General features: G+C 34.6%; 3 protein-coding genes across 4 annotated transcripts; 2 read left to right on the top strand and 1 right to left on the bottom strand.

Moving 5' to 3' along the window:
* Positions 1 to 7,354: 7,354 nt before the first annotated feature.
* Positions 7,355 to 12,286, bottom strand: LOC111398487 (methylsterol monooxygenase 1-1-like). Of its 2 annotated transcripts, XM_023025404.1 has the most exons (5): positions 11,875 to 12,286; positions 11,474 to 11,796; positions 8,116 to 8,263; positions 7,986 to 8,018; positions 7,355 to 7,652 (listed from the first exon to the last, which is right to left on the bottom strand). In XM_023025404.1, exons 1-5 carry the CDS (start codon positions 12,268 to 12,270, stop codon positions 7,572 to 7,574), a joined length of 981 nt encoding a protein of 326 aa, XP_022881172.1. In that variant the 5' UTR covers positions 12,271 to 12,286; the 3' UTR covers positions 7,355 to 7,571. The 2 variants fall into 2 exon arrangements, 1 of the variants encoding a protein (XP_022881172.1); XR_002703352.1 differs by lacking the exons at positions 7,355 to 7,652; positions 7,986 to 8,018 and adding an exon at positions 10,029 to 10,321 and having other exon boundaries at positions 8,180 to 8,263.
* Positions 12,287 to 15,654: 3,368 nt separating this feature from the next.
* Positions 15,655 to 16,666, top strand: LOC111398153. The gene is made up of 2 exons (XM_023025088.1): positions 15,655 to 16,014; positions 16,112 to 16,666. The coding sequence occupies exons 1-2, from the start codon at positions 15,655 to 15,657 to the stop codon at positions 16,664 to 16,666; spliced, it is 915 nt and encodes a 304-aa protein (XP_022880856.1).
* Positions 16,667 to 16,678: 12 nt separating this feature from the next.
* Positions 16,679 to 17,868, top strand: LOC111398151. Its single transcript, XM_023025087.1, has 3 exons — positions 16,679 to 17,189; positions 17,306 to 17,424; positions 17,530 to 17,868. Exons 1-3 carry the CDS (start codon positions 16,679 to 16,681, stop codon positions 17,866 to 17,868), a joined length of 969 nt encoding a protein of 322 aa, XP_022880855.1.
* The last annotated feature ends 4,325 nt before the right edge of the window (positions 17,869 to 22,193 follow it).

The following is a 22,193-nucleotide window of genomic DNA, read 5'->3' as shown; positions in this document are numbered from 1 at the left end:
TTTGCTTAAAAATTTATCTTAAGTTGGATATAAATAATTTTTTTTATTAGTCACTACTGATGTTGAAAATGGTACGACAAGATCATGGATCTCGACTTCTACTCTCTAATAACTAGTCACATACTAATTATACGATATCATATTCTCAGTGTCATAGTATACTTACCTATTTTAGTTCAACTCAATTAAATATCCGTTCTAATCAGATGGATCTTTTTTCTATACATAAGTACAACCCTCACCTGCTTCATTAGAGATACACATTACCTTATTTTGTTTATTATTTTGCGTGTGTGTATTTTCTCCACGTTTACCTTTGTTCCCGGTTTTAGGAAGCTCTTTTCGTGATTATAGCTCGAGTCCATTTCATTCGAGCTCGAGTACACTCATGTAAGATATTTGACATCAACAATCGCATCTTTTAATTGGCTTATTATTTATAAAATATTTTTATTACTATTAAATAAAATCAGTGGCGGATTTGAAAAGAGATTGGCCTAGGCTTCTGGCCCATAAAATTTTTATATTAATATTTTTATTTTATGTAAAAAAACCTATGTGGAATTTTTTTTTAAAAAACTATTAGATCGGCTTAAATTTTTTTAGTCAAATCCTGAATTCGTTTTGGAATATTACTATCCAAAAATATATTTCAAAAGAAAATCTACAAAAACTTAGCTTTCAAAATTAGTTTTACTGTATAGTCAACATATCAAGGTTTAACACATACAGAAACTCTGAAGGATTTTTTTCTCGTGATTAGTCTCCTCAAGCTACCTATAACCCTTTTTTTTTTTTTTATTAATTTTATGTTTCTAAATTAAAATTGCATTTGAATAAATAAAGTAAATGAAGAAATGAGATGGTATATTAGAATATTTTAATTCTTATTTAGAGATGGGATATTCTTAGTTTATTAAATATTTTCGATGAGACAAGGAGAACCATCTCGATCGCATCCTCTCCTGCTGTTATCCCTAGTTCTAACACGTCGAAAATTTAGTTAGAATTTATTTTCAATTTGAAATTCATGGAGTATCGATAGGTCTAATCAATTGTTGAACATGTCACCAAATCATGAATTCTAGTACACCACAAGTAATTAAAGTATAGGTGATGTAAAAAGTTGATGTAAAATGTCATTGAAATACACCACCACCTAATATTAGGTAAACCTATAAATGATCTTAGATTGTCATCAAGCTTGCATCATTAAATTAATAATTAATTTAAATAGTCGGAATAGTATTAATAATTAGTGCAGCTCGCTTTTTATTATTGTGGTCAAAGAAATTAAAAAAGTTTAGCCCATGTTTGACATAAATTAAAATCAAATTTTGACAAAAGTTGAAGAAATATATAGCTGAAAAGTTGTGCTCTCCTTAAAATGTGTGTTTAAAATTAATTGACTTTGACTTGAGATTGAAATCGGATTAAAATAAAAATCAAACAGGGGTTTAATGTGATAATATGTTAGAGTGAACAAAACTTTTTATTGTAGAATTACTATTACTATTACTATTACTATTACTACTATTACTATAATTATTGTTATTATTATTTATTCTACCCTAGAATTATTTAATTTTTCTATTTTTTTATATTAGTACATTATATTTTAGTCAAATTTCTCTCATAAAATAATTCAATAAATTCAACTGGTTAGGCCCTTTTCATGGGACAGAACTCACTCAAAGTGTTTATCAATTAGGGTACGTTTGATTATAAAAATGAAATTTGGGTGAAAAGAAAACGAATTTCAGAGAATTTAATTGCCTAGAAATTATTTTTTTGTGAATTGTAAATTATTGTGTTTGATTGGTATAATTTTTTACGTGAAAAATGTTAAAATAAAAGTATTTTTGGTGTTCATTTGGCTTTATTTTACATAAAAATTGTCAATTAAAAGGATATATTTTACTCGTATTGGGGATGAAATTTGCTTCCATTGTCGAAATAAAAATTCATGAAAATCATCTATCTTTTAGTGTTCGTTTGACTTTGTTTTATATGAAAATTGTCAATTAAATGGAAATATTTTTTTTACAATAATTCTTAAAATTTGTTTCCATTATCCAAAAAAAAAAATGCTACAGTAAAGCGGAAAATGAGAATTCAAATTCCTCCAAAACATGAAAAATGTCAATGTGGCATGAAAATGTGGAATTTGTTTTCCATAAAAAATTTTACCTATCAAATACATGAAAAGTTGGAATATGGTATTGATTTTTCATTTTCCATAGAAAATGTGAGCCTATCAAACAATGACTTAATAAACATATTTGCAATAAGTTCATCAAATCTATTTGCAATCAAACCGCCAATCTTTCCAAAAGCTTCAAGATCAGTTGGTGCAATGATGACATGCATTGATTTATATTTGGCGAGCAAGATTAAATTGGTCTTTTCACTCTATAATTAAGACTAAATAAATTTATACCATTTATTTTAATAAATGCACCATATTTTAATTGCATAAATGGACTATAACATTTACTAATTATTATACTAATGTCTCCAACGTATTTTATTGCATTCTTCTTCTCAACATTTCATTTCATTACATAATATAAACATTTACTCATTGTTACATTTATGTTTACAACGTTTTTTTTCCAACAAATGCATTCCATCAATCTACAACAAAAAACATTCATTTTATTGGATTACGTTCGGGAGTGATTTTTCTCCCCAAAAAATTGATTTTTTGATCGTTATTTCACTATTCCAGTCATCATATTTGACTTCTTCTTTCAGAGGTGGGCCCCACTTTTCTCCTAACGGTCCAAAAATCAATTCTCAAAATAACTCCCAAACAAGCTCTCGATTAATTGATTGCAAACATTTATAAGAATAATTTATATAAGAAATTACTTGATGTTCAATCGATCGCTATCTTAGCCAATTCCCTAGGCTTACAAATTGAGGTCCACAATTGATAGCTTTCGCTGATTTGCAAGGAATCCTTTCAACACTTAACTGGTCTGTTTTGCTTTTTTCTCTAGGCCTGCCTTAGTATATCAAATTCACAATATAATCAAATAATAGTTGATGGGTTTTGCTTCCTAGAAATTGTAAAGAGTAGGACCACTTAATCAAGAAATAGAGGCTGTGATTTTGACTTTTGGTTCATTATTTTTCTTTGGTTCATTATCATTTGGACATTTTGATCCGTGTAATTGGTTCCAAGTCTCATTATTTATGTTACCTAATTCAAATTTCTCTTTAATTCTTAAAGAAAAGGTAACAAGGTAACAAACTAATTCAAATTTGAAAGTTGTTTAAATTAATTTATTGAGAAATAACTAATTCATTGAAATTTACTTTGTGAAAAATTGGACCTTCTAAAACATTTTAAACTTGATAATGATAGGATTTTTTAGTGCTAGTTGAATTTAGCTTGGTCTTATGTTTTATTTAATTATAATAAATGAATTGAATTGTTAGTAAAAAAAATTGCGTTTATGTAGAAACTCATTTTCCGTTCAATTTATTAACAAAATACTTATCGAACAAATGTTGATTCATAGCAAGTCATGTGCTTCATACCATTTTTACTTTAAAATGTTATAAATTCAATTTTTGGATCAAAAGAAAGCATAAAGAGAAGAAATAATCACTAAATAAATTTAAACTTGCTCATCGAGCTAGTATGTCCAAGGCACATCATGTCATGGTCAATTTGGATCAATATGGTTAGTTTTAAACAATTATCAACACTTCATGTTATAATTTATATAGTCCTTCCACTTAACAAGAGCATGATGGTAATGTAGAGTTGGATATAATTAAACAATATAATTTACAAAGTCTTATGTCGTTTTAGCATCTTCTCTTATATACTTGAATATATCATATCACGTATCTTCTTCCTACCCCATCCCTAGAAGTACATGTCATACCCAGTCCTTCGTCCCTCATTCCCTCCCTAAGCCTAGCCTATCCCAGACGACCCTACCCCTGCGAGATTCTTGAAGTCCCCCTTCCTAAGCACTAAAGACAATATAAAACTGAAAATTCGAGATGACACTGCTAAGAAATATAGCTTGGGGACCAAATTGTAATTATGTCAATAAGTTGATGAAAATCTCCCATGATTTTATTATGTTATTAGTATTTATAGATAGAGAAATATATTTTTCTATTAAAAACCGTATATAGTCCTCTCGTTATGTGAATATGACAGTTATTTAACTCACAACTTTGAATGTAGATTGTGCATCAAATTATTTGTTTCGACTAACTCGATTTTCATCCTCGGACGAGACACTCCAATTATGAAAAGGAGGCCTACTAGTCGTGAGTAAACCATCGCTATCTCTTCTTGGAAGATCATACGACTAAAATGATAAGAAGTCAATTGTCATGTTTTTCATTATAGTCATTCTCATATTTATAAAAAATTTAATGTCAAATCGTATTCTAATTAATAGTATTTCAAAAGCTAATCAATATCAATGGGGATTATATAATTTTTGTAAAAGACAAAATAGCTGTTTTACTTTGTTTTCTTGTGTAAATTGGAGGGGGAAGTTGTATTTAATTTATTTTCATACTGTATTTAACAAAACAAAACAAAAAATCTTTTTTTTTTTTTTTAATAACCATAGGTATTTGGGCTAGCTTACCTGCAACTCGACAAATCCCATGGACCCTAAAGTTTACAATCGGGTACTCACCTCAATTGTCCTGCGGAGATTCGAATTGATGACTATTAAGGAGCAAACTCAAGATCTGATCATCGAGCTACCTCTCAGAATTAAAAATAAATAAATAAATAAATTACAGTCAATAATATTTCGTAAAACATGTCACACTTTAATTGGATGAAAAGAATCCCATGATACATAAATGTTTTTTTCGTAACTTCTCTTTAGACGGGACAATACCTCTCATACTTAATATGGTATAATCCATAAATATTTTATAAAATTTTCCGGTCCGACTTGGACTAGTTGGATGAATTATTAATTTTAATAAATTGATAAAATAATACTTTTTAAAACGTCTATATAAATAGTTGTCTCACTCACATCATAAATTAATATAATTTGATAAAAGAATACAAATATAAATAATTGTGATATTTTCGTTAAATATGACGCTATTGTCGATTGTTTATTCTTGAAATTTAAATCCATTTGAGTTCTTAGTGACATTCTTAAATTGCTTCGACTATTTATTTCACATATTGGCTCCAAAGTTGTGTAATCGTTAGCTTCATCATGAGCACGATAAATAATGATGAATCTTTTGTTAATTAATACTGCTTATATTAGTAAAGTACGGTTAATATTTAATAGATTAAATGTATGTGTATTGAATCATAAATGCATTATATAAATTAATGGATTTTACATGACCTCAACAATAATAATTTATCAAGATTAGTCACCTATTTGGCTAATATATCCATTAACCGATCCCCATAAATGTAAATATTGAATAGTTATTTTATCGTATTTTGCTCGTAAATAATACATCAAATTATTCGCTACGATTAACTCAATTTTCATCCTTAGATGAGAAATTCTATGTATAGCCAGCCGCTAAACCCAATTATTAAGAAAGTTTTGTTAAATTCTTCATCGTAATAATATGCTCTAACTAGTCTCCAAAATAATTGTACATCGCATCTTGAGAACATTAAAATTACTATGGACGTATCACATTTGTCTCAATAAATAAAGTATGAAAAATTTATGTATCCATATGCAAAATGGACGACGGTAAACGGACAATTACACTCCACACATCATGCATACATTTACACAATTCATGCCCATCAATTTCCCTTTTAGGTGGAGAAAAGTCCCCAATTGGAAATGGTCACTATTCCAAAAATACAAATCAATTCTGGATGGTTTAAAAGTTGTATGTCTGTCCTCATGAGGTATATATGCCTTAATGGGTAATTATATTATCACCACAAAATTTATTAAGTGCACCACAATTTTTAATTTTGTTCTTATTTACTTAAATAGCCTTAATTAAAATTACATAATTAGGGTTAATGTACATTTAATTAATCACCACATTATAATCGCACCACAAATCTAAACCTAATTTCTTCTTCTTTTCTATAATTGCTAGTTTTGTTCCATGATACCACATGTAAGAATTCATCAATTTGTTTAATCGTTCTTTTTAAATTTTTTTTTTTTTTCAATTTGTTAGAACTTATAATTGTAAAATGCAACTCTTTCCGAAAACAATGGAGAACATATACTCTAATTCGTTTAAATCATTCTTTATAAAAAAAAATTTCCAATTCATTATTTGTGAAATGAGTAGCAGTTTGTATATATTTTTGACTAAAAGTTAAGAATGATGCAGACCAAACGAAAAGTGAAGGGAAAAAAACATTTCAGTGATATAATAATTTATAAAATTAGTAAGAGAATCAAAATAGTCAGGTTTTATTACACAGAATTAATTATATTTATGAAATCTTCACTCATCAAAATGAATAAATACACATATAAAACCAGGTATATAATAATTTGTACCAAGAAAGGTCGACAGAAATTTAAATTTCATCCTTAAAAGTTTAGACTCTTTAGAAAATTACATAATAAAGGCCGCAAATATGTATCTCTCCCTGTGTGTATTGTAATTTGGTTCATCTTCTTTTAACAACTTTCAAAACATTTCAATGACCTCTTTGAAATTATAAATCAAGTTCACTAATAAAAGAGACTTATACCCATTTCTTTCAAATCATGTTTTCTTCTTCTTCTTTATCTCCCCTTCTTTGAAAAAATAATTAATAAAATTAGTGTGAATGAGAAGAAAACCTTTCCCATATCTCTTGATAATGTGGATGAGAAGAAATGGGTAAGGTTTTCTACTTCTTTTCTTATCTAGTCCATATAGCCATGGATGCATGCAACATAAATTGTACACGGTGAAAAAGAAATTACTAGAAAAAAAGAAAAATATGTAGTTGTAGTGTATTTATTAAAATCTATAGTTCTTTTTATTTTAATTTATAAATTTAGGTATATGATTGTTAATTTGTTGTGGTGTATTTATTGAAACTATATTTTAATTATGATGTAAATATAATGTGGTGCACCTAATAAATTTTGTGGTGGTAATATATTTACTCCTTAATAAATTTAAATTTTGAGTTTGAATGCATTTCTAAGAACAATGGTCGTTCAAATAATTTTCACATAATTCCAAATGTCAAATGACTTAATAATAATGTGAGTTGTAACGAAAAATTATAGTGCCATTGATGCTTCGACTGCATTTTTATACGTAATAGGCTCCAAAGGAGTTGTATAATCCTTAGCTTCATCATGAGCACGATTGTTAACTATGAATTAATTACATTAGTAGAATCCGGTTAATATTTAGTTAGTTAAATGTACGTGTATTGAATCATAAATGCACTATGGCGTCCAAAGGACAACGGCACGATTCTATCAGACATCATCAAAACCGTGTACGAATCTACGTCACCTTCAAAGTTCAAACCTAAGACTTCGACAACTAGTTATGTCTCCAATAAGAAGCATTACAGAGGATGATATTGTCTAGAGACAGTTTCGAATATGTCAATGCTAGTCAACTTTAACATCTTGTGCAGATATGTTGTGCAAAACGCCTATTTGCTCGCCATTGCTTTTCTGTCCAGCCCGCAACTGTCCCAGATCGAAGAGAATATCAGTAAAAAATAGACTTCGGAATTGTATAACGCAAAATTTGTGAAGAAAAAAGTGGCTTTTTCGATGAAACTTAAAAGCATAGACTATCAAGAAAAATGCTATCTATGCAAATGGAATATGCTACTTGTACATAATGCGATATCCTTATTGGTAACATTTAGAAATTTTCGACTTGACAATCACCAAGATTGCTAGACTTGGCCAGCAGGATGTGTAATCAATATTAAGGAATCCTATCCGACCAATGAATACCTCACATATATTAAAATTCATATAAATAAGCTGCTAGATGAGGACACAGTAAGTTACCTGCTGGAGGACTTTCTTTTGATATCGATATCCCTGAGAGAGAAAATCAAAAGAGAAATATTGCATCAGGCTACAATCACTTAGAAGCCAACTACACCTAATCGCTTAAATGATCTATTTGTATAATCACCTTGTCAGTTCCATATAAATAATCACAATAGGTGAATACCGAAGCAAAATTACTTTGGCTTTTTCCACCAACATAATGATGATAATCATGGTAATCTGGACCACCATAAAAAGGAATATATCTTGTCGGAGTCCAAGGAAAGTCGTACCTGAATCATCAGAAGGTATACAATTCTCAAATGAAATAAAGAAGAATATACATATATCCCAATATTAAGTAACCAAAATTCCTAGGAAACTTCAAAAAAACGTTCTACTTTAATATTGAGGCTTTTTGTATGCTAAAACCATATAATACTGATAAGCAAACAAATCATCCATATCAAGATAAGAGAAGTATATCCAACAAGGTGCAGTGGCCTCAACCCTTTAGTATTGAGGATTTATACAAACAGCTTTCAAGATTTTAATTTGTCAGTATAAAACCTTCTATGATGTAACCAAGTTAAGTGGTTGGACTCAAAAGGAAAATTAATTTTCAGTATAAATAGATCAAGACATAATAACCTCTGGTAGAGCTTGATCTTTAGTTCACTAGGGACATTATACTTGAAAAAAAAACCTTCTTATGGTGTCAACTGTTGAGGTTAAAGTGCAACTCTAAATTGGAGAGTGGAAGGTTAAGTGGCACGGAGCACCAAACTTTCACAATACATTGAAAGACAAATGGTTTTGAAGTAGGCTTGTACCAAGAAAAGGGACTGTGTCAATAAACAATTCAACAGTTTACTTGTAGGACTGCCAGAACATATATGATATTTATTTTCTTCTAGAATCTAACATATTATGTACATAAATCCAACACCACAACACTGCTTAAAGAAGGAAAAAAAAACTGGTTCATTAAGAATCTTATTCAGTAACTACAAGCAAATAAGAAAGAATGAATATTGTCAAATTCAGAACTGTAAAATCACATTCCAGGTAGAAGCAATTTTCCAGATAGCTTCTTTTTCCAATAGATATATATTGATTCAGTTCAAGTCATTAGCATCGGGGTGGTCTTTATGTCATTATCATTTGTACATCGTTTGATCATGATTACCCAGGTATGCCTGGAATACTTGTAATCATGTAGAATGATTAATAAAATTTACATTTGCCGATCAAAAAATATATGCATGTGTGTGATATTAAATTCAAATTCATACCATTTTATGAAATGTTATTTTTATAATCAACATTTTCCAACAAAAAGAAGGATAAACTGGACAAGGAAATTGAAACTTAATCAGCAAAATCTGAAATCACCAACTTATTAAAATATAATAACTTAAAGAACACAATACATATAATTGAGTACGGCAATATTTACATTAACACTAGAAGAAATTTAAATAAATTAATTATCCATTTATCATACATCATTAGATCAGTTTTCTAGTTGTTTGAGTTCATGTTCCACAAGTTCATGTAAAACCATGTAAAATCCATTTCACATAATGACATCATTTCTCTTTTCATTTTTAACAAACTAAAATAACGTGATAAAATGAGGCTCACAGGAGCTCACACGGTGTTTAGAAAAGTCAGCTTACAATCAAAAGTTTTGCTCAGCCGCATGAGCAAAAGGGAGCAAATCAGAGGTAAATAACACATGGCCAAGTAGGCCAGATGGAGGAAAAAAAAAAAAAAAAAGGAAAAAATCAAGCACAACACCCTCACAAAGAGTCTTGCAGCACTAGCCCAGCTTTAGAGTACTTTAATAATGATTTCTCTGAGGATGATGGGAGAACTCATTGTGAGTACCAAAATGACAAGGCAACCAATAAAGGACCATTCCTCCCTCCCATTATACAAAGGTCAACCCTCCTAAGACTTGAAGAGAGAATTCTTTAATACGTACTCAATAATCTATACACACATACAATTCATCACACTCATATTTTTACGTTCTTTTCACAAAAAGGCTACCTTGAACTTTAGAGCAGAATAGGTCTCCACCCTCACCCCCACACCTCTCTTGAACATGTTTTGCAGTTATCAAGAAATGATAAAGGCAGAAAAACAAATAAACAATACATTAACTTCATGGATCCGGTCCACTGCACTCGATGTTAGCTGGAGATTGCTCGACAATTTTGAAAACAGCTTTGACACTGCATTGGTAGCTAAGCTGCTTGAAGTAACAATATGATCCCAAGAAGTCCCAATCAAATTGATTCATAAACTGAGATTTTAATGCCGTATAAGTCTTCCCCTGCATTCTATCCAATGTGGACGTATTGAAAAAAGTAGTATAAGCCCAAAATCTCTAGTGCCCTTTATCATGGGCCATATAAAGGTTTCCTCATTTCAAGTACCTTAATATAACACCAATGATTATAACAAAGTTTAGAGACTAATAAATCTGTATTTCAAAATCACCCCTTTTAGGAGTAACGATATGGAAAAAAAGGTTCCCAAACCAATTGAGTCTAACTAAATCTGTTTCAGATGCATGAGTTTATAAAATGCATAGTATTGTTCAAAAGAATCTAAAGGAAAAGGGGGAAAACATATGTGTTACAATATACGTGAACAAAACTGAGCAATAATCCCAAAAATGTATATGTTTATATCTGAATAGAGCAAGAGATAATTTCTTAAAAAGAACCAAAGTAGCGATCAAATTTAAAGTTAGTCAGCTTTAAATTTCTAATTACAAAATTTCTAATTCAACAACCTTTTATAATCCAAACTTGTTCTCTTTATTCGTTCAAAGTGGTATTCCTTAAGAAGGGATAAGAGGAAGAATGGGAGGGCTAGTTGTATTGTGAAAGTGTCTGGGCTAACATTTCTTCTCTGGTTTTTGAGGGCTTTGTATAGAAACGCACTACTCAGATGCAGTAAGAAGCGAGAAAAAGAAATTTCTTTGTACAATGATTGAATGGACCTTATTTCGACAATAGAATCTAACAGGTCAACTCACCCAATTCGTATGACATGACGGCAGAGGGCCCAACTCTACAAACTTTCCAGACACAGAAAAAGGAAATCTAGAGAGAGAGAAACATCCATCAGATCCCATTTACTGTGCACAAAACTTTACTGTAATTGACGAGGATAATTTGAAAGAACCGCTCAGCACACAGCACGGGTTACAGCCCCCTCAAAAAGGAGGGATCCCGTGTGAATAAAAAAATGCGCGGCGCCCTCCTTTGCAAGGGGCTGTAGGTTGTACAACCACTTTTATCCAATTTGGAAGTCTCAAAAGCAAAAAGTTAAAAAGATAGGGAATCAATGTTACTGTTTAGCATCATTTGGCCAAATTATCAAAAGCAAGAAGATAAAAATCACACTTAATCAATCAAAGCTGACGTTTTTCCAAAATGTGAATCACATGAAAACATGAGCAATTTTAAGCAGGCGTTCATTACCCGCAGTGAGTCTCAATAGCCTCAATCTGCCTTAGTCCAATCCACAACCAGAAAGTAATCATGTGACCCGGGACGAACGCAGGCCCCATAAACGAGGGGATCCCGAGGATCAAAATCTCCGCCCAGTGCGCATACGGCGCCGCGAACCCAATTGGAGCCGTGTACTCATGATGCACCTTGTGAATCCTCTCGTATCCCCATTTGCAATGCAGAAATCTATGGATCCAATAGTTCAAATAATCCTCCACAATGAAATAAACCCCCAATTGGGCTATAATTTCCCATAAAGAAGGCAATGGCAAACTTGTCCTTATCCCTATCATCTTCATTCATTAAAATAATCCCACATTCAGCATAATTAACAAAAATATTGATTTGTGGTTCGATTAAGAAATGGGTACCTTAATAGAGGGATAGGACACAAGTTGAAGAGGACCCACAACGAGAAAGAACATGCGCATAACAGATTTGTAACATCGGAACACCTCAGAAACTGAGAGCTTCACTTTGGGTTGAATTTTGTACGACTTGATCGAGTCCATAAAGAAGATTTCTAGGAAGATATAGTAAAGTGGCAGAGCAGAGAAAATAACAAAGAGGAAGAGAATGTTGTGGCAGTATAAAAAGTAGTCCGATTTGGCGGCGGAGTAATTGAACCAAATGGCTTCTGCGGTGGTGAGAGATCGGCCTAGGGCGGTCTCCGCCTCTTGAACGGTGGCGTGGGGCAACATTGACAGTGGTGGAGGAATTTGAGGACTGAATTTTTGTCGGATATGTGATGGAGAGTCTTGGTTCATTTTTTTTTTTTATTTTTTTTTTGTCAGATAGTTTTGTTATGGCTCTTGTTAAAATATGCGGGAAATATTTAAAACAAATGGATTAGAATAATACAACAGCAAAGCACAGTAAACAACAACTATTCTAATAAATTCACCTTGTCATGGCTGATTAAGGTTAGAATTCGCGAAGAAGGATAGAAATGATCGAAGTATATTACGTCGATTGAGTCCCAATGACGGAGTCTCAAGGCACAAATCTTATGACAAGTAAATCAACGGCTGATTATGAAGGTGGATGAAGATGACCAAAGTAGATTCTTCTGAACGAGTATCAGTTACGGAATCTTGAGGCACGAATCCTACGACAAGGAAATAAACGGTTGATCGCAATTCATTTTTCACAATGTTGTTTGGATCCAAAATATAAATGTTCAATTACACAATTATCCTGCTCCATTTACTTTAAATTATAAGACGATTCAAACTCTATGTGGTATATAGAATGCTTGGTCCATCGGTCAGTAACTTTGCAAAGAATATATAATATTCCAACTAAATATATATATAAAAAAAGGTTGAACCCCAACCTTGAGGGCCCCCAGCGCCCTGCTCCTAGAGCTTTGTAAGGGAGGTAAATCGCGAGATGTGTCCCAACAGGTCAGGGAACAAGAGTTGCATGTATACTACAAGGAGTCCAATTCCATGTTTCAGGAATCGAACCCCCACACTCCAACTAAATATATAGTTCGTTGCGATAGGTGATAATGGATTGAATTTACATTTAAACTAAAGTGAAGCTTTATCATAGAGACATTCATGGAACATTGGAAAAAATGAAAAATATGCATTTGACCCATGGATGTTCGGATATTGCATATCATATGCACGGATTAGTCTAATTATATCTTGTTTAGTTGTTATTTCAATAAGAATAATGCTATTTGTAATCAATCACTATCACAGTCGCTCTACGTGGTATACATGTAACTATTAGTGATTTGATATTTGAAATAAGAAAAAACTACCATATTAATACATCAACTCACAAACCATCATGTTGGATGCCACGTAGGGCATCTATCGCAGTGAGCGCCTATGAATAGTGTTGTCAATTTTATTTTCGCAAGTGTACAAACCGTAACAAGTAATAGTGGACCTAAGAGTTCGGGTTGTCGATCTCACAATGACTATATTCCCGCACTTAATTCAATTTTTCTTTAATCACTATTTGATGAAAACAAATAAAAAGTTATAGGGTTTGAGTTTTAATCTAAATGCTTGGAAAATAAATGGATGCGCACACGATTGTCTTGAAAATCAAATAATGAATAGACATTAAGACATAATAACTTCTCATATTAATCACCTTTACATCTCAACTTAAGATTCACATCTAATATAGTTTTCGGTCGAATTCTCCTATTATATTCAATTTACCCATCTCGAGTTCTCATTGAACCTATTTAATTAATTAAATTTCATATCTCTATGAAATTCAACCTAGTTAAATGAATTCTGTTGACATCCAAACTCCGATCTAATAAAAACAATTCGCTAACCCCACCTCAGTTAAATGTGAGTTCGGTCCTTACTACCAGGTCAGACAATCTCGCCGTTATTTCAGAAAAATATCATGATTACCCTCTGTTACATCATCCTATCAATCAAATACATTTGCCACAGGTAACATCATCACCGCTCGAAACAACCAATCTTAAGTCCTCAACCTCCAGCCCTTTGCAGGTCATCATTACCTGGAAAAAACATTGACACATGGCCACCGGCCTCATCGACCAATTACAAGATAATCCAGCGACCTGAGTCCCGAGCTCGATACTGTTGCTGATTTGATTGATTTGATGTAATGTCGGCTGAAACTATGTATAAATAGTTGAATAGGACTCTTGTAAAGGGCAAGTGATTTCATACAACAACTAAGGCATAATTACACTCTCTAAACATATTTTGTGGTCTTTTTTCAACAATAAATCGCCCTTTTTTCTTGAAGTTGGTTGAAGATTAGCCTTGCTAATTTTGACGTCAACAATTTGGTGCTAGAGGAAGGGCCCTAATTGTGAAAAATAGTCTCATTCTCTCCACCAAATCCGAGAGCCATGAGTCGAAGCTCAAGTTTCAGAAATCCATTTCACACCCACCCTCATGAAACGAATACACCACCAAGTTCTCCATGATGGCAAGACCCTCAAACGACCGCCATGAGGGAAACCTGTACCAACCATCAACGCAACTCCCCGGGAGTGCATAAGGCAAATGTATGGGAATCTGAGCTCATTCCACTAGACCCGCGGACCAGGATCGAAGGAGGACAACCCGTTGAAGAACTAGAAGGAGTTCAAGTCCGTGCCAAGGACCCAACAAAGGAGCTCAAAGTCGGGCGCGAGCTGCAGCCATCCACCTGAAACAAAATTGTGGCCTTCCTTAGACAAAACCTTGATGTCTTCACCTGGAATCACGGGGACATGAGAGGAATAGACTCCAACATCGCATGCCACAAATTACAGGTGGATCCTTCAGTTCGACCAAAGCAGCAAAAATGACGACCTCTGAACCCTGAAATCAGTGTTCTAAAATGCGCGCATATGCTTCGCATATGCATGCTTATTCTCAATGCGTTTTCGAAACGCATCACATATGGGGTATGCATATGATAATGCGGTCAACTCATTTCGTTGACCGCATATGCGCGCATATTCTCCAAAATGCCACGCATTTGTAATTAAAAATATGTTCCAATTAACATAACAAAGTACAACCCATTTTTATAACTTAAAAAAATATAATTGAGCCCAACAAACATCAAATTGACCCAAATCACATAAGTCCATCAATTATATACAAAAATCTCCAGGGTTTTGACTGTAGCATAAATCTTTATCTGGACATTATACATACCCTGAATCTTGATGCCCATCGTCCTGCTGGCTGCTGCCCACCAAGGAAAGCTTAAAAAGCACTAAAGGAAACCTGTTCGTTTTTTGCTTTTATGTAAGTCTACTATTTCAATTTTATTATTGATATTATTCTTAATTTATGGTGATTAACAATTATGGTGTTTACAGAAAGAAATTAACCAATGTCTAATAGTGCTTGTCAGGCAGTGTAACTGTGTAAGAGAGAAAAGCAAGTTATATAATATAATATGGATGAATCATATAATTTAAGATATCTACTAAAGCTGTGATGATAATATATTAATTAAATAATCGATCAATGAAATTAAATAATTGGTCATTATGTTAGTGAGATTAAAACATGAACTCTGACCAGTTCACTGTTAAGTTCGTTGCCAATGACGCAAGATGATTCTTCAAATGAAATTAAATAATTGCTCACAAGCTGATTCTTGCTTTTATCATTTTTTTTTCAATTTACTAGAAGCCAATGGAGCAAAATGATTCTTTGAAGGCATCTAATTCCATTTCAGAAGATAATGAGCTGAAAAAGAGTTCAGGAGATGTTGGATGGGAAACTGCAGTTGTTGAAGATGTTAGTAAACCTAATAATGTGAGATGCACATTGTGTGACAAAGTTACAAAGACCGCGATTAATAGGCATAAAGTACACATAGCAGGCATCAAGGGAATGGGTGTGAAACCGTGTCCTAAAGCAAGTCAAGAGCAAAAAGCCAAGTGTCGTGAAGCACTTGAAGAGATTAAGTCTAAGAAGTTAGAGAATGCATTGAATAAAGCTAAGTTGAGGGAAGATGTAGTTATATCTATGTCTACACATGAAGAAGAAGAGGTAGAAATTTCTATCATTGAAGGGGGAAGGAAAAGGCCTATACATGTGGGTCCCATGGATAACTTTTCAAGACCAATTAAGGGAGCCACTTTTGAAGGGAGAGGTGGAGAGAACAAAAGAAACTCTTAAGAAGCAAGAAGAAGAATGGAAAAATAACGGGTGTTCTATTATGATCGATGCTTGGAGTGATAGCAAAAGAAGAAGTATCATGAATTTGTGTGTGAATTGTAAATTGGGAACCACATTTCTTTCTTCAAAGGAAACTAATGATGATGCTCACACCGATGAATACATCTTTGAATATGTCAATGAATGTATTAAAGAGGTTGGAGAGGAAAATGTGGTTCAAATTGTAACCGAAAATGTTTCCAATAACACGGCCGTCGTGAATTTGTTATCAATGCAAAGGCCTAATATCTTTTGGACATCTTGTGCTACTCATAACTTGAACCTTATGCTCGAGGGAATCTCTAAACTTCCTAGCTTCAAAGGAGTGATTAGGAAGGCAAAATCATTTACTATTTTCATCTATGCACATCATAAGACTTTGGCACTAATGAGGAAGTTTACAAAAAGGGAGATAGTTCGGCCGGGAGTCACTAGATTTGCTACATCTTTCTTAACATTACAAAGTTTGCTCGATAAAAAATAAGAGTTGAGAAACATGATGACTAGCAATGAATGGGACAATACAAAATGGTCTAAGAGCAAAAAGGGAAAAGAGACCTTTGATATTGTTGTTCCCAATGATTTTTGGATCTTGATAGACTTGTGTTTGAGAGTGTTTACTCCATTAGTGAAAGTTCTTAGACTAGTTGATGAAGAGGAGAAACCTTCAATGGGATTTGTTTATGGAGAGCTACTAAAGGCAAAGGATGACATTATAAAGATGTTGAAGAGGGAAAGTGACTATATGCCAATCTTGAACATTATTGATGTAAAGGGCAAGGATCAAATTGATAGCCCACTTCACACAACAGCTTATCTTTTGAATCTGTTTTACTTCTTCAAGAATCCAAAAATCAAAGATAATCAATTGATAACTAATAATGTGATTCTTTATGTTGAAAAGTTCTTTTCCGATGCTCAAATGCAACATCATGTGATAAATGTTGAGTTGCAAAGATACACTCAAAAAGAAGGTGCATTTGGAAGAAAACTAGCAGCATGTGGATGTGAGAAAAATACTTCAAGTTACAGTTCGGATATGTTAATATTATTATTCTTTTTCTTGTAACATACCATATGTACATATTATAATATTTTTATCTCTTTCTTTTGCATTTACTAGTAAGTTGGTGGGACTTTTATGGCAATGAAGCACCAAACTTAAAATTAATGGCAAAGAGGATCCTTGGTTTGACTACTAGTTCATCCGGTTGTGAGAGAAATTTGAGTGTCTTTGAAGGGGTAAGTACTAATTAAATAATTACGTTGATGCATTTTAGTTATTACTTTAGTAGTTATTTGATAATTTAAATTAGCACACTAAAATTTTTAAACTTCTTTATGTAGGTACACACCAAGAAGAGGAACCGCTTAGATGCCACAAGGATGAAAAACCTAGTTTATGTTCAATTTAATGCAAGGTTGATGAACAAAAAGAAGAGGAAGGATAAATTAGAAATTTTATTAGCAAGTGATGCTAGTAATGCACAATCTTGGATTGTTGATGGTTGTGATGATGAGGAGAAAGTTGACAATATATTACCATCTACAAGAGGTAATAGAAATTCTCAAGTCGAAATAAGGGAACCCGATGAAAATGATTTCGTATCAGATGACACTGAAGATGACTTGAATGAAGAAGAGGAGATTGAATTAGAATCTAATAAAGAGCTAGACAAGATTTAGAATTTTTTTGCCAATATTCTTGTTTAATCAAATCGTAGGAGTTGATTATCAAGTAGCTGTAGTATTTATGATTTTGAGCAAATATTTTGTTGAAAATTTGAAAAATATATATAAATTTGAAGTAATTGTCTTATTGTAGTATTTATAATTTGAGTAAAAAAAATTTTTAATTTGAAGAATATGCATAAAAATTCAAAGAATACATTATTTTATTTATTTATTAGTTTAAAATATTAAAAATTGGCAAAAGGCATAATAACGTATATGCTTCGCATAAGCACGCAAATTCTTTAAATGCTTGATGCTCGATCGAAATGCATTGCCACGCATTACGCATTTTAGAACCTTGCCTGAAAGATATGAAGCACTCAACAAGGAGGTTCCGTGAGGCCAAATACCCTAAGTGGGTCGCAAATTCGGTCCTTGTGAAAAAACACAACGGAGATTGGAGGGTATGCATAGACTTCACCGACCTCAACAAAGCATGCCCAAAAGATATTTTTCCTTTACCAAGAATAGATCAAATGGTGGACGCCACTACCGGACACGAACTACTTAGCTTCATGGACGCGTATTCCGGATATAACCAGATACTGATGTACGGCCCAGATCAAGAACATACCTCATTTGTAACTGACCGAGGTCTTTACTGCTACAGAGTAATGCCATTTGGTCTCAAAAACGCTGGTGCGACCTACCGATGACTAGTGAATTCCATGTTTTTCCAACAGATCGAAAAAACAATGGAAGTGTATGTTGATGATATGCTGGTCAAAAGCCCAAGGATCACTGTCAGCACCTGACCGGATGTTTGATATACTGAGGAAGTATGGAATGAAGTTGAACCCAAGGAAATGTGCTTTCGGGGTCAGCTCTGGAAGATTCCTAGGTTACATTGCGAACAACCGAGAAATCGAGGCAAATCCTAAAAAATACAAGCTGTCATCCAAATGAGGTCTCCAACTAAACTTAGAGAGGTACAAAGTTTAATCGGAAGGATTGCCGCCTTCAGCCGGTTCGTCTCCAAGTCTACGGACCATTGCAAACCCTTCTTTGACACGTTACGAGGAGGAAAGAAGTTCGAATGGACCAAAGAATGTCAAGATGCCTTTAACGAGCTAAAGAGACAACTAGCTCAGCCTCCATTGCTTTCAAAACCTAAGGTCGGCGAGGTCCTGAAGCTTTATTTATCTATTTCAGAATACGTCATTAGTGTGGTTCTAACCCGAGAAGAAAACGGTGTTCAACACCCAGTCTATTACGTAAGCGAGGAGCTTCACGAAACCGAGCTTAAGTATTCACCTGTAGAGAAATTGGCATTCACCCTGTAGATAGCCGCGCGAAAACTAAGGCCATATTTCTTAGAACACCTCATTGAGGTCCTCACCAACTCTCCATTAAGGCAAACGCTGCAAAGACTCGACACTTCAGGTCGGATGGTAAAATGGGCAGTCGAGAATGTTCCTCCATCAAGGGCTAAGCACTCGCCGACTTTGTCTCTGAGTTCTGCAATGTCTCAATCGAGGAACTATAAGAAGAAACCCCATGGAGACTTTTTGTTGACGGTTCATCCATCGGAGAACGATTTGGGGTAGGCGTCGTATTAATTAGCCTTGAACATCGCATATTCTGCGAAGCCTTGCCGTTTGACTTTAAAGCCTCAAACAATGAGGCAGAGTCCGAAGCTCTCATTGCCGGCACAAAGATGGCCTTAGGGTTGGGGATCTCCGACCTGATCATACATAGCTACTCTCAACTAGTCGTAAATCAGGTCAACGGTGTATATATGGTGAAAGAAGAAAGAATGGACAACTACCTAAAAGTTGTAAGAAAAGAACTTGAAAGGTCCAACACCACCGAAGTCAAGCAAATTCCTCGATCGCAGAACGGTCACGCCGACGCACTAGCCCGGCTAGCCACCAGTGAGGGAATTGAAGAATTCGATAGCATCCCCGTGGGAAGAATATCCCTATCGATCTAAGGCTATACGTGTTACCCTTAGTAGACATTCCTCCTAAGGAATCTTACAAAACCCTGCTTCATACGCAGGCCGATCTAAGGGCGTAAACGCTGCGACCCTTAATGGACATTCCTCCTAAGGAATCTTACAAAGCCCTGCTCCATACGCAGGTCAATCTAAGGGCGTAAGTGCTGCGACCCTTAATGGACATTCTTCCTAAGGAATCTTACAAAACCTTGCTACATACGCAGGCCAATCTAAGGTTGTACGTGTTACCCTTAGTGGACATTCCTCCTAAAGAATTTTACAAAACCCTACTACATACGTAGGTCGATATAAGACTGTACGTGTTACCTTTAGTGGACATTCATTCTAAGGAATCTTACAAAACCCTACTCCATACGCAGACCGATCTATGGTCGTAAGTGTTGTGACCCTTAGTGAACATTCCTCCTAAGGAATCTTACAACGTCCTGCTACATACGCAGGCCGATCTAAGGCTGTACGTGTTACCCTTAGTGGACATTCCTTAAGTACTGCGACCCTTAGTGAACATTCCTCCTAAGGAATCTTATAACGTCCTGCTACATATGCAGGCCGATCTAAGGTTGTACGTGTTACCCTTAGTGGACATTCCTCTTAAGGAATGTCCACTAAGCCCTGCTACATACGCAGGCCGGTTTAAGGCTGTACATGTTACCCTTAGTGGACATTCCTCCTAAGAAATCTTACAAAGCCCTGCTATAGACGTAGGCCGATCTAAGGCTATACGTGTTACCCTTAGTGGACATTCCTTCTAAGGAATCTTACAAAGCTCTGCTACATACGCAGGCCGATCTAAGGCTATACGTGTTACCCTTAGTGGACATTTCTCCTAAAGAATCTTACAAAGCCCTGCTCCATACGTAGGCCGATCTAAGATCGTAAGTGTTACGACCCTTAGTAAACATTCCTCCTAAGGAATCTTACAAAGCCCTGCTACATATGCAGACCGATCTAAGGCTGTACGTGTTACCCTTAGTGGACACTCCTCCTAAGAAATCTTACAAAGCCTTGCTACATACGCAAGCCGATCTAAGGCCTTACGTGTTACCCTTAGTGGGCATTCCTCCTAAGGAATCTTACAAAGCCCTGCGCCGATCTAAGGCTGTATGTGTTACCCTTAGTGGACATTCCTTCTAAGGAATCTTACAAAGCCCTGCTTCATACGCAGGTCGATCTAAGGTCGTAAGTGCTGTGACCCTTAGTGAACATTCCTCCTAAGGAATCTTACAAAGTCTTGCTATTTACGCAGGCCGATCTAAGACTGTACGTGTTACTCTTAGTGGACATTCCTCCTAAAAAATCTTACAAAGCCCTGCTACATACGCAGGCCGATCTAAGGTTGTAAATGCTATGACCCTTAGCAAAAATTCCTATTTGGAAATTCTACGAAGCCCAGCAGCATGTGCAGGCCGATCTAGGTTCGCATGACTTACGAGTTCTGTCACATACGTTGACTAGAAGACATTCCATCATTAAAAATTCACGAAATGATGAAATAAGCAATAAAATTTAGACCCCACAAGAACAAGAAAACATGCATTTTCATAAGCATTCAAAATAGAGTACGGCTCATCTTCGAGCACAAACAATATATCCATAAAGTTTAACAAATTAATCACAAATCCAAAAAATGTCCTAAGAAGAGCTAGGGGGAGGGAGGTCTTCGCGAGGAGCGACATCATCTTCATCAGCAGGAGAAATCCGAACCCCTGTCGCTTTCGACAAACGCTGAAACTCTTCCATCTGCTCTTCCACAGCCTCCTCAAGGAAACCCACGTCGAACCTTGGCCTCTCTCTGTGAATGTGTTTTACTACTTCCTCCAGAGCCACGACAGCATCCTGAGTAAGAGCATCAAACTCGGAGGACGACCTCCAAGTCTCCACTGCCCTTGCAGCCCTAGATTCAGCCTCCTCAGCTCTGCGCATCACCTCTCTTGCTCTCTCATTTGCCTCCCGTACCTTCTCCATAGCCTCCTCAGTCCGAACTTTCTCTTCCTCAATCATCTTCTTCTCAGCCTCAGCCCTACGATCGGCCTCCTCTCTCAGAGCTCTAATCTCCCCTATTCACTTCTCCTCCATCTCCAACCTCGAGTTCAGCTCAAACCCCATCGTGTTAAGCTTCTCTTCGTATTCTTTTTCTTTTATTGCAAACTGAGCTCTCTTAACCTCCATGTTGTTATACAAATTCAAGGCCTGATCCTTGGCCTCCATCAGTTTGTCGAGCTCAGATTTCACTTACATTAAAATCCATAAGTTAAGCACCTCACAAATATGTAAATCATCAAATAAAATGAAGTAAGGAAAATACCTTATCAGCTAC

Source organism: Olea europaea, chromosome 8 (assembly GCF_002742605.1).
Source record: "Olea europaea var. sylvestris chromosome 8, O_europaea_v1, whole genome shotgun sequence".
Classification (NCBI taxonomy): Eukaryota; Viridiplantae; Streptophyta; class Magnoliopsida; order Lamiales; family Oleaceae; genus Olea; species Olea europaea.
The sequence above is the reverse complement of the archived record's forward strand: the minus strand, read 5'-3'. Positions and strand labels throughout refer to the sequence as shown.

What these genes read in the sequence shown, in the direction of transcription:
- LOC111398151 (XM_023025087.1), top strand. Translation starts at nt 16,679, where the DNA reads ATGATGACTAGCAATGAATGGGACAATACAAAATGGTCTAAGAGCAAA. An exon ending in AAAACTAGCAGCATGTGGAT is followed by an intron (nt 17,190 to 17,305) that starts GTGAGAAAAATA and finishes TGCATTTACTAG; the next exon opens with TAAGTTGGTGGGACTTTTAT. An exon ending in ATTTGAGTGTCTTTGAAGGG is followed by an intron (nt 17,425 to 17,529) that starts GTAAGTACTAAT and finishes TTCTTTATGTAG; the next exon opens with GTACACACCAAGAAGAGGAA.
- LOC111398487 (XM_023025404.1), bottom strand. Translation starts at nt 12,270, where the DNA reads ATGAACCAAGACTCTCCATCACATATCCGACAAAAATTCAGTCCTCAA. An exon ending in ATTTATATGGAACTGACAAG is followed by an intron (nt 8,019 to 8,115) that starts GTGATTATACAA and finishes TTTCTCTCTCAG; the next exon opens with GGATATCGATATCAAAAGAA. An exon ending in AAAAGAAAGTCCTCCAGCAG is followed by an intron (nt 7,653 to 7,985) that starts GTAACTTACTGT and finishes GATCTGGGACAG; the next exon opens with TTGCGGGCTGGACAGAAAAG.
- LOC111398153 (XM_023025088.1), top strand. Translation starts at nt 15,655, where the DNA reads ATGGAGCAAAATGATTCTTTGAAGGCATCTAATTCCATTTCAGAAGAT. An exon ending in CTACACATGAAGAAGAAGAG is followed by an intron (nt 16,015 to 16,111) that starts GTAGAAATTTCT and finishes CCACTTTTGAAG; the next exon opens with GGAGAGGTGGAGAGAACAAA.